This window comes from Rhinopithecus roxellana, chromosome 13 (assembly GCF_007565055.1).
Source record: "Rhinopithecus roxellana isolate Shanxi Qingling chromosome 13, ASM756505v1, whole genome shotgun sequence".
Classification (NCBI taxonomy): domain Eukaryota; kingdom Metazoa; phylum Chordata; class Mammalia; order Primates; family Cercopithecidae; genus Rhinopithecus; species Rhinopithecus roxellana.
In genome coordinates this window covers 118724962-118736663 of record NC_044561.1, presented here as the reverse complement: position 1 = coordinate 118736663, position 11702 = coordinate 118724962, and the positions used below count along the sequence as shown (strand labels likewise).

General features: G+C 47.1%; 1 protein-coding gene across 2 annotated transcripts in view; it reads right to left on the bottom strand.

The window, feature by feature from the left end:
• SYS1 (SYS1 golgi trafficking protein) overlaps window positions 1-8648 on the bottom strand; it is a 49965-nt gene extending 41317 nt beyond the window's left edge. The window contains exons 1-4 of one of the 2 annotated variants that reach the window (XM_010384234.2): window positions 8367-8648; window positions 7989-8153; window positions 6314-6381; window positions 4536-5129 (exon numbers count right to left, since the gene is read on the bottom strand). In XM_010384234.2, coding sequence (XP_010382536.1) covers window positions 4889-5129; window positions 6314-6381; window positions 7989-8150 — 471 coding nt within the window. In that variant the 5' untranslated portion in view covers window positions 8151-8153; window positions 8367-8648 and the 3' untranslated portion in view covers window positions 4536-4888. Of the gene's footprint in view, window positions 1-4535; window positions 5130-6313; window positions 6382-7988; window positions 8154-8366 lie in introns of those variants that run through there. The other variant, XM_030915827.1, reaches the window with a different exon arrangement.
• Between the last annotated feature and the right edge of the window lie 3054 nt (window positions 8649-11702).

Here is an 11702-nt window from a genome sequence, read left to right as displayed (position 1 = left end):
AACAGTTAACTGGGAAAAAATTGAAGTGTGTGAATCTGATTTTATATTGAGTGACTTTTTAGAAGTCACCTGACCTCTCTGAGCCTATTTCATGTTTATAAAATAGTGATACTAATGTCTTTTTCAGGGGTTTTTAAGCAAATCAAGCTTGATGCAGGAGAAGCCAGTTTGTGGGGCACTGAACAAATGTTTGGCCTTTTCCCACGCCACACCAGGGTCATCATCATAAAGCCCTGTGGCCAGTCAGTCCTGGCTCCATTTCTCACTTATGAGCAGCTACCTAACTACCCACCTTTAGGGAGCTATCTACTTGTTAACAAGCCAAATGTATGTTTACATTCACAACCTTTTGCTAATACGGCATACGGCATCTAGATCCCTAAGTCTGTCTGTCTCACAATTGTCTGGATCACACATAAACATAACTGGAATGTGAAAAGAGGATGAGGCAGACAGGGCTAGCTTCTTATCAACTTTGTAATGGGAAAAAAGTTGTTTACTCCCAATCCTCAGTTTGTCTGCAAAATGGGGGAAATAGTGGTGCTTACCTTATTGGACTGAGTAAGAATACACATAAATCACTTTGCAGTACATGCCACATAGGAGCTCAATACTTGGTAGTGGTACCTAGAGGACTGGCAAGCCTATCCCCCAACATTTGAAAACACAGGCTCAGAAGAAAAATGTTTCCTCTTCTGTAAAATGGAGAGGGAGGTGGTAGCCTAATAATTGCCTAGAATTATGGATCACTTCCTACATGTCGGGTGCTGGGCTAAACGCTTTACACATGACATCTCATTGCATCTTCACGATAAAACCAGGGAGGGAACACTTTTTCCATTTTATAGAATTAAGTGTTGACCTACCAGAAAAAAGGCAAAACAAAACCCAGGGAAATAAGTACCATTATTACGCTCATTTTACATATGAGGAAATCTAGGTAAGGGAGATAACATAGTTTACCCAAGATCTCACAGGTAGTAATGGGACTCCAGGACTTTGTACTCCACTGCAGCTCTCTAAAGCCTTTCAGAATTGGGCCCCTATGACTGTGACTTGCCCAGGTAGTGGCAGGGCAGGGATTAAAACCCTCAGCTCCCTCTACTCCCTCCTGCCTCAATGCTATTTCTACCACCCTTTACTACTTTCCAACAGAAAACCTTAAGACGGTGGTTTTTAATCTCTGCACAGAAGAGTTCTCTTGTACATTGATTCCATCCCTATTCCTCCTGCCCTAGGTCCCCAGGGCCCTGCTTCTGAGATTCCGTGGTCCCCGGGCTGCCAGTACAAGGTGTTCCACACCTATGCACTGACTGCCTTCTGGGGCTGGCAGAAGGAAGCTACTCTGACCTGGGAGTCACTGAGGAAGGAGTCCAAGGGGATTCCTGTCCAGGGGAGCCTGTTTGAACTGTGTACCCTCCAGGATGTTGGGAGTCCTGGAGCTTCAGATTGTACCCCCGATGTCTGCTGGCTGCCATCCTGGCTCTCATTTGGCACTGATATGGACAGGGCTGCCTAGAGCGAGGGGTTAGAAGTACCCTCTGAGCCAGACATCCCTTTTTCCTTTCCTGTTCTCCTTTAAGGGTTATAAACTATTCTGAGCATCAGCTATGTAGGAGTTTCCAGTTTTCTCTCTGAATGGCCCGAGTTCACGTGGTGGGTGGGAAAAAGGGAGGGCAACTTCAGACACCTGGAGAGTTAAGAGATATGCCAACTCAGTAGTGGGCTAGTACTATCTTATCTAGGTACCATCCTTTATCCTTTGGAAATAGATTTCCCACATTCCTAAGATCACTTGAAAATCTCTGGCCAATGCTGGGCACAGTGGCTCAGGCCTGTAATCCCAGCACTTTGGGAGGCTGAGGTGGGTGATCACTTGAGAGGCCAAGAGTTTGAGACCAGCCTGGCCAACACGATGAAACCCTGTCTCTACGAAAAATAAAAAAATTAGCCAAGCATGGTGGTGCACACCTGTAATTCCAGCTACTTGGGAGGCTGAAGTACGAGAATCGCTTGAACCTGGGAGGCAGAGGTTGCAGTGAGCTGAGATCAGGCCACTGCACTCCAGCCTGGGTAATGAAGGTGGAGTGAAACTCTGCCTCAAAAAAAAAAAAAAAAAAAAGGCCAGCTGGGCTTGGTGGCTCACACCTGTAAAATCCCAGCACTTTGGGAGGACAAGGCAGGTGGATCTCTTGAGCCCAGGAGTTCGAGACCAGCCTGGGCAAAGTGACAAAGCCCTGTCTCTAAAAAAAAAAATAAATAAATACAAAAATACAAAAATTAGCCAGGCATGGTGGCATGTGCCTGTAGTCCCAGCTACTGGGGGTGCTGAGGCAGGAAGATCATTGAGCCTGGGAGGTTGAGGCTACAGTGAGCCAAGATCACACCACTGCACTCTAGCCTGGGTGACAGAGTGAGACCCTGGCCTCAAAAAAAAAAAAAAAAAAAAAAAAAGGAAATGTCTGGCTATATTTAATGTACTGCATATCAGCTTTTCTTAGAAAGCTACTAATGTTTATAAGGTACTATTCATCCTTGGTATTTTAAAAAAATATGACAGGATAACATGATGTGATAAGGTGATAGACTATTTAACCAGACTGTTTAACCAGTCAGAACTTATACATCCCTAACTACTGACCTCTTCAAAATGAGCTTATTAATATCACTATCAAAGCCCAAATCCTGGCTCTGCCAGCTCCTAAAAAGTCACCTTGAGTAAGTTCCTTACAGTTCTCTCATCTGTAAGAAACAGATGACATTACTTCTTACTTCAGAGGGTTCTTGTGAAGATGTTGAAAAGAGACATAAAGCACTCACCCCACGCTGCTGGACACCTCTTAAATACTCAATAGATGTTATTTATTATTAAAATGACAAACATGTCACTGCTATTGCCCTGCCCTCTCTGGAACTCAACTCTAAAAACTGCTTTTATTGTTATTTTAGAAGTCATAAAAATCTCATTAAGGTCACATATTTTTGATCCCCAACTATCATGCAGCTCAGTCTCCATAGAACTGAAAAAAAGTTTGGATCACGTGACTTTTGGCCATTTCTAAAAATCAAATTAACACGCAGGGGACAGAGATTTGTCATCACAGAAGATATGCAGAAAAATAGGCACAAGACCTTGAAGTGAATCCCAAAGAGGTGCTCCAACCATAGATGGAGTAACCACCACCACAGCTGGTCAAGGGTGACAGCAGCCACATGATGGGTGTTCTTTCAAAGTCAGTCACATGCCTGTACAGTTTGTGTTGCTTAGAGGGAAACTGATCAACCCAGGGAAGGTCATCCCAGCTGGTCTTACCTCCTAGACCCTGCAGCCAGGATTACCGTGCCCCATTAACAAACTGCTTCCTTCCAACTTGGCCAAGGCACCATGAGTTACTGAGGTGCCTCACCCTAGAACCCTCCCAGTCTCTTCCCAGGCACATTTACTCCTAAACCTTCATCCTGTCAGTATCAACTCCCTACTCTGTAGGGCTGACAGCCAGGAGGTCGGACGGGCTTCTCAGGGAGATAGCAAAATTCATTTGTGTTACCATAATACTGACAGCTGAAAACTGACAGCTCTCTTGGGAAAGCTCACAAGAAACCAAAGAGGAACAGTGAAGGTTTCAATGCAGAAGTGGGTCTAGACTGTGTGCCACTCCACTGAACACGTTCAGAAATCACTAGCAAGTAGGAAAGGAAACTCAAGAATCACGTGGTTCACCTGAGGCATAGCAGGGGACATTGCAAGGGAAGGAGATAGGATGTAAGAGTTCCCTGCACTGAGTATTTTAACCAAATGGAGGAATGACTCTGGGGTCCAGGAAAGGGAGAAGGTGGCCTAATAATTCTTTAGAGTTCCCTTGCCTGGCTGCGCTGATCTCTCTCAATCTCAACCGTGGCATTACAAAGTAAGTACAGGCAGAACCGTGGAAAATACTGTATTTATATACACAGGAAGGACAGCTGCAAGCCCCTCACAGAGGAAACCCCAAAGAAAAATCTTAGCAGCAAATTCCTATCTCCCTCAGCGCTATCGGCACAGCCCAGGCCAGAAGGTTGGGCTTCTTGTCTCTGGGAACCCATCATACCCTTCCCGCCACAGAATTCTAAATAAGGCAGGAAAAAGAACTGGAGTCCAGTGGGAGTTGGGTGCCTGGTCATTCCTAGAAGACAGGCAGTGTCTTTATGATGGTTAGACTTTGAGCAACGCTGGGATTCTTCTCTGGGTCCTATGGCCTGCTATGTTCAGAGCTGGCAGCAGGATGGGGACCTGGCAGAAGGAACTGGAAGAAAGTCATAGGTTCTTGGGTGCACACAAACGTGCGTATAACAGGGCACAGGTTGTGCATTTTCCTTGTGCTTGATGCATCCATCTGCCATCCTCTCCCTGACAGCAGCCTAATACTTTACGCCTATATTTCTTTCTGTGGCTCTGGATCTGGAAACCAAGCGTTTCTCCAACATAACTGCTGTGATTTGGCAACAATGCAAAGGTAACAGCTGTCCCAGGGAGGTAAGACAGATGACTAAAGAAGTGGTTTGCTCCAATCAGATATCCTTGATGTTTTTTCTCTCTTAAAACAACAGGCTGGTGACAGGTATTGTGGCTCAAAAGTGGCATGGTTCCAATTCTGTTATTACTCTCAAAGAGGTCCCCTTCCTGACCTCTCAGATACCAAGGCTTCAGCAGACAGAGGCCATTCTTGCAGCTGTCATGCTGACTGCTACCTGCCTTCTTTGACAGGCCCTCACTGTCTCTCCCACACCAACAGACACTTCACATTTCCAGGGTTCCTCTCAGATCTGGGCTGGACCTCATCTGTAGGGTCTGGGCAGCCCAAGGTGTTAAGGGGCCCAAGTGTCAGCAGGATGTCCAAAGGGCCCGATTCTAGACATTGGATTTAGGGGCTGAGTTGAGGGGTATCTCCTTGAGCTCCGTCCGCATGCACAGGTACTCCCCGATGACAGCCATGAGTGCAATGCACACGGCTTGGACCAGCCACCAGGTCAGCGCCGAGGGGAAACGGGAGCTGTAGAACCAGCAGCCCAGGAGGTGAAAGAAATGGACAGTGACAGTGAAATCCAGACACTGCTTTCCTCGCCGGATGAAGTACAGCAAGCCCAGGGCACTGTGGGGAGAGGACAGCAGTGAGTTGTCACTGGGTTGTCCTGGTCTTAGGTTATTTGGGAGGGTAGGGACAATTAGGATGGCAGCATAGTGGTCAGAAGTGGCAAGGTCAGTGTGAAGCAAGGGTTCTGATATTAGGTGCCTGGAAGAACCTGGCGGGTAATGTCAAGAGTAAAGTTGACTGAGTATGAGCTTGATGATTGATGGCAACTGTCACTAGGGGATACTAGAATTGGTGGGGATTATGACACCCTGAAGCACATATGTTCTAGCTAAAGTGGGGGCAGTAGTTACTTGCATCTAGGCAAATCTTACCATGCTAGAAGGTTGGCCTGGAATCAATCAGTCATTCCATTATTCAAGAGAAGCCAGAAATCTGGATTTTTATATAAAATAGCCTGATTTTCAACTAAGTGAAAAAAATGTTTTAAACACCATGTGTGGGCTGACATCTATGTAAGCCAAATAGAACCTATCTAGAAGACAAATTTAGGTCAAAGTCAGCCCACCAGTTTTCAACCTCCAGTGTAAGGACAAGAATAATAATAGCGTGCAAGGCATTGTTCTAAGTCCTTCTTGTGAATTAACTTATTTAATCCTTACAACTATGAGGTAGGTAATATTATTAGCCCCATTTTACTGATGAGGCAACTATGGTTGATTAACTTGTCCAAAGTCACTAGACTTAAAGTTGAGGTTCAAAGCCAAATAAGTCTGCCTCCAGAGCCTGAGACCTTGATCACTATGCTAAACTGCCTCTTAAGAGATAGGCAATGATTTTGTGTGACCTTAGACATCACCGAGTCCAACCCCTCATGGACAAAAGAGGAGCCTGAGGCCCATGGCAGGTAACTTGGCCAATGGCACACAAACCAAGAACAGAACTCAGTTCTCCTGCCTCTCGGTCGAATCCTTTCCTCAGCTCACTCCACATCAGGGAAGTTATCTGAGATGGAAGTTGTCTTGCAGGCAGCACAAACATAGTGACATAATAGCTTTCCAGGTAAGTCAAAATAACAATGGAAGGAGGCCCATGATACAGCCAGTCCCAGAACTGGCCTCTGTCACCCACCTTACTCCACCACTCCCCAGAAACAAGTGCCAGCCTGTCTCATGTTCGAACTTAGGAAGTTAGTCCCAGAGCTAAGAGCCCAAAAGCTGGATAGCCAAACTGGTGATACTCACCAGGTGAGGGCGTTGAGGATGAAGGACATCATGGAGAGCCGGCCTGGAGGGGTGGAAAAGCCCAGGATCTGAGGGGGAATCACAAATGGAAATATGCTGGAGAAGTGACATGGCAGAGCCCCAGGATCTCAGCAAGCCTCCTAAGGAACAAGCATTCTTCCCGGAGCACAGAAGATAATACCTCCCTTCATTTGTACGGCAGCCTATTTCCAACTAGGTGCTTTCACAGACATCCATTATGGGATTTCATTTGTTTCTCACAGCAGGTGGAAAGGGATTATTTTCATTTTACAAAGGAGGACGTAAAAGCTCAGACAAGTTAAGTTGCCCAAAGTAATAAACACCAAGAGTAAAGTCTAGAACAGCGTTCAGCTGACTATGGCTCCATAGGACAGGCATCTGCTCCTGTACATAAAGTTTTATTGAAACACAGCCACACCTATTCACTTATGTATTTGTCTATAGCAGCTTCTGTGCTACAATAGCAGAGCTGAGTAATTGTGACCTAAAATCCTTACTACTTCACCCTTAAAGGAAAGGTTTGCTGATCCCTAGTCTAGAACCCAGGTGGTGTGCATCAGATGGCTCTTCAACGAAGCCCAGCATTCCCACGGCTCTTCCCAGGATAGAAGCTCCTACGAGACTACAACTAGGCACATGGTGGGTGTGCAGCCTCCACTATCTAACATAATACTATCAAATGCCAAACATCTGCACCACACTTTCAGGTGACAAAGAAAGGTCTTTGACATACATAATCTTGTATTATCCCTAAAAAAACCTCACAAAGCCATTCTTCTTCTTTTGATTCTTATACTTTTTGGACAATAACTTGCCCACAGGCTACACAGAGAACAAGCAGCAGGAGCAAGGACTCCATCCCAGGTCTCCTGCCTTTAAGAACTGTGCTCACCACCACAGGCCACAGCTGCCCCTTAGATGTAACAATTTACAGGCTTCCTTTACACTTTACGAAGTACTTTCTTATTCCTAAACCCCTCTGTGCCTTGTAACATTTTGTTGAGGGTGACATGACAGGAGTATTCTGCCCACTTTTCAGAAAAGGCTCAGAAAGGGGAAGCAACTTGCCCAAGGTCCCACAGCTAGTATTATACGGTTAGGCCTAGATTGAACACTTGCTTTTCTGAATCCAACGCACATGCTCTTTATATTGCAGTCCACGACCTCTTTGCAACTAGTCTCATGGTTTTGAAGACAGGAAAACAAGTTCACAGAGGTGACATTTGCCCCAGGTCACACAGCTAGTAAGTGGATCTTAAACGGAGGCCTGTCCTGACCCCAAAGTCCAGGCAGTTTCCACTGTACTCGCATGAATGCTCTTTTATCTACTCCTCTCTCCGGTGTGGCACCTGAGAACCTAGCTAAGAGAAGTTAAGTCACTTTCCCAGAGTATCAGAAAGGAAATGTATCACAGTTGCCTGGAACACAGACGTGTTTATTGTATTAACATCCAGGCCCTTTCCTTTGTACTAATCAGCCTCTGCTGTCATTCCATTTTATGGATGAGGCAACTGAGGCTCAGAAAGGTGAAATCCCTTTCTCAGGGCTACAAAGCAAGAAGGTGACCCAGCCAGGTCTACAGCACAGTAGTGCTGGATCACAAAGCCTACTCGGGGAGGCCGAGACCCCACCCGCGCCAGCCCGGGGACCCTACCTCGGCGTCGAACATCTGGTCCAGCGAGGGGCTGCTTCGCACTAGCCCGTCCACCAGCGCCAGCCACAGGCCCAGCGAGCCGTAATACACGGTCTGCATGAGGACGATCTGCGACAGGATCAGCAGCGGGTCCCACACGTAGCTGCGGAACTGACCCGCCATGCCCTGCAGGGACACCAGCCGGGCCTCAGCCAGCGGCCCGTCGCCATGGCAACGCCGCCCCGCCCGGGAGGAGGGACTGGAACCAAGGGGTGAGCCCATTCCAAGAGTTAGGGGGAAGGCGGGGCGGACAGACCCATTCTCAGAGTGAGGGGAAATCCAGCCCATTCCGGCTGCGCGGCCCCCGCCCGTACACGAGTTCCTCTGGGGTCTACTCACCAGTGACAGACTCGACGATCGAAGTGTTCGAGCGTGGCCCGGCCTCACCCGCGGGCTCCCAAAACAGCGCTGATAGACATGACCATGGAGGAGAGGCGCTGCCGGCCTAGAGAGGCAAAGCTCCAGCGACCGCAGCGGCGGGAGCAACTGCGTAGGAAAGAAGCGTTTCCGGGGAAAGCAGCGGAGGGGCGGGGCTGAGGTTGCGCAGGCGTAGTGGGTGCAACCTTTGCCTGAACCGCCTGAACCAGGTACTAGCAGCCGGATAGCGAACTGAGCACATGCGCAGAAGGAAGAGTGAAGGCAAACGGAAGTGAGGAACGAAGGCCGCAGAGCTTGCGCGCCCTCTAGAGGGAAATTTTTTTTTAAAGGAAGGCGGCTAGGCGAGAGGGAGGTGGGGTGGATTAGGACGCGGTAATGATGTTTGGGAATTAACGAGGTGATAAACTGTGTCGCTATTTTCAGCCTAAATTCTCAGTGTTTTCTCCTAGTTAGAGTCTGATAACTTGAAATGGACCTGCAAGCTCCTCCAGTTAGCAGATTGCCACTGTTACCGCTATACGGATAGTTAAGCTAATGGCCAAAGAAGGAAAGCAACATACCGTTTCAGCGACACAGTAGCAAAGTAAGGATTAAAATTCAAGCGTTGGCCGGGTGCGGTGGCTCACGCCTGTAATCCCAGCACTTTGGGAGGCTGAGGTGGGCGGATTACCTGAGATCGGGAGTTCGAAACCAGTCTGACCAACATGGAGAAACCCAGTCTCTACTAAAAATACAAAATTAGCCAGGCGTGGTGGCGCATGCCTGTAATCCTAGCTACTTGGGAGGCTGAGGCAGGAGAATTGCTTGAACCCGGGAGGCAGAGGTTGCGGTGAACCGAGATCGTGCCATTGCACTCCAGCCTGGGCAACAAGAGCAAAACTCCATCTCAAAATAAATAAATAAAATTAAATTCAAGTGTTTCCTCAACACTACAACATTGATTTCGCACCCACTGGGTGGCAGGAAGGCTAGAACATGTACATATAAGACAGTCCCTGCCCTGAGACACAGTTGAACTATATTAGAAGGCAGACAGTTGAACTATATTAGAAGGCAGAGTAGTGGGTGTTTTAAAATGTGGGTGTCAAATGGGAAAAAGCACAGGTTCTGAAGTCGCACCTAGGAGTAAATCCTGACCCTTTCTGCTGCCATGACTATTTTATCTATCTTCCAAATCCGAATGGTGGACAGTCAGTAAATATTTGCTGAATGAGTCAAGAACAGAGAAAGCAACAGCAAGTCAATGACTCACTTATTCCTATTCCAGCAGAAGAAAACCCATCAACTTCATAGATCCTAGGTTCCCCCTCTCTGGAGTGGAAAGAAGGGAAGTAACTGGTTCCAGGAAAAGAATTTGGGTTTTAGGGCCAGCTATGCCACCCAGTGTGACCAGGAAGCCACTTCCTTCTTTAAACCTCAGCTTCCCTGTTTATGAAATGAGGAGTTGGACATGATTAATGTTTTCCACCATTTAATCTACCTTCCAGTAATTATTTTCTTATTAAAAAAAAACTTAGGCCCGGCGTGGTCTCACGCCTGTAATCCCAGCACTTTGGGAGGCTGAGGTGGGCAGATCACGAGGTCAGGAGATTGAGACCATCCTGGCTAACACGGTGAAACCCAATCTTTATTAAAAATACAGAAAATTAGCCGGGCGTGGTGGTGGGTGCCTGTAGTCCCAGCTACTCGGGAGGCTGAGGCAGGAGAATGGCGTGAACCTGGGAGGCAGAGCTTGCAGGGAGCCAAGATCGGCCACTGCACTCCAGCCTGGGGGAAAGAGTGAGACTCCATCTCAAAAAAAAAAAAAAAAAAAAAAAAAAAAAAAAAAAAAAAAAAAAAAAACTTATCAAAAAGCCATGTAACTGCCAATCAGAATTTCTGAACGGCTTGTGTTAGCCATGTTATCACCTTGAGCTGATACAATTCCAGACAAAAGTAAAGAAACCTGAGACTTTATTGAGAGTATGCGATTGTCCTTATCATTTGGAAATACCCTGAACAGTTGACTTGGATGCCAGTTAGGGAGTTACTAAGGCCCAAAGATCTCTTAGGTGCTTTCCAGCTCAACCATTCTTTAAGGCACCTCAATTCAGTTCAACAAATATGTATTCAAATTCCTCTAGTTCACTGATGATGCACATAATCTAGTGTTTCTGAGAAAACATCTGTTTCTTAAGTGTTTACATGATCTTGTTTAATCCTCACAATCAGAATATATAGCTATTATCCCCTTTTTATAGGGGAGGAAACTAGGCTATGGGGGAGGTGGTATGACTCTCTAGGTCAGAGAGCTTACAGGGAGCAGAGCTGAGATTCAAATTCGGGACAACTGACTCCAAACATCAAGATGCCTTTTAGTTTAGTTTTGGTTTGGTTTAGTTTGGTTCTTTGAAACAGGGTCTCACTCTGTCACCCATGCTGGTGTGCAGTGGTGCAATCACGGCTCACTGTGCCCTCAGACTCTCAGGCCCAAGCCTCAGCCTCCCAAATAGCTGAGACCACAGGCATGTGCCACCACACCTGGCTTTTTTTGAAATGGACTCTTGCTCTGTCGCTCAGGCTGGGGTGCAGTGACATGATCTTGGCTCACTGTAACCTCTGCCTCCCAGGTTCAAGCAATTCTCATGCCTCAGCCTCCTGAGTAGCTGGGATTACAGGCATGTGCCATCATGCCCAGCTAATTTTTGTATTTTTAGTAGAGATGGGATTTCGCCGTGTTGGCCAGGCTGGTCTGGACTCCTGACCTCAAGTGATTTGCCCCTCTCAGCCTCCCAAAGTGCTGGGATTATAGGCATGAATCACCACGCCCGGCCCACACTTGACTTTTTAAATTTTTCAGTCTATTTTATTTTATTTTTTTGTAGAGACAGGGTATCCCTATGTTGTCCAGGCTGGTCCTGAACCCTGGGCTCAAGCAATCCTCCCACCTTGGCCTCCCAAAGTGTTAGAATTACAAGCATAAGCCGCTGTGTCCAGCTGAGATGCCATTTTAGAATAAAAGAAGAGGAAAGAAGGGAGGAAGGGAGGGAGGAAGAGGGAAATGAAGGAAGGGAGATAGTAAAATAGTCAGGTGGTGGAGTAGCAGGAAGTGGAAAAGGGGCAGTGAATCTCTCTGCTCAGTTAACCCTGGGGTGAGGGATTAGGGAGAAATGGGAGGAAAGGCTTAGGAAAAGGGTACAATAGCCAGGGCTGCTGTCTTCCTTGCAGGTGCTGGAATGCGTGGCTCTTCCTGGACTCTGCCCCCTTCATGTCACAGCTGGGCCCACTCCACCCCATCTCCTCCCAATAGGGAAGGCC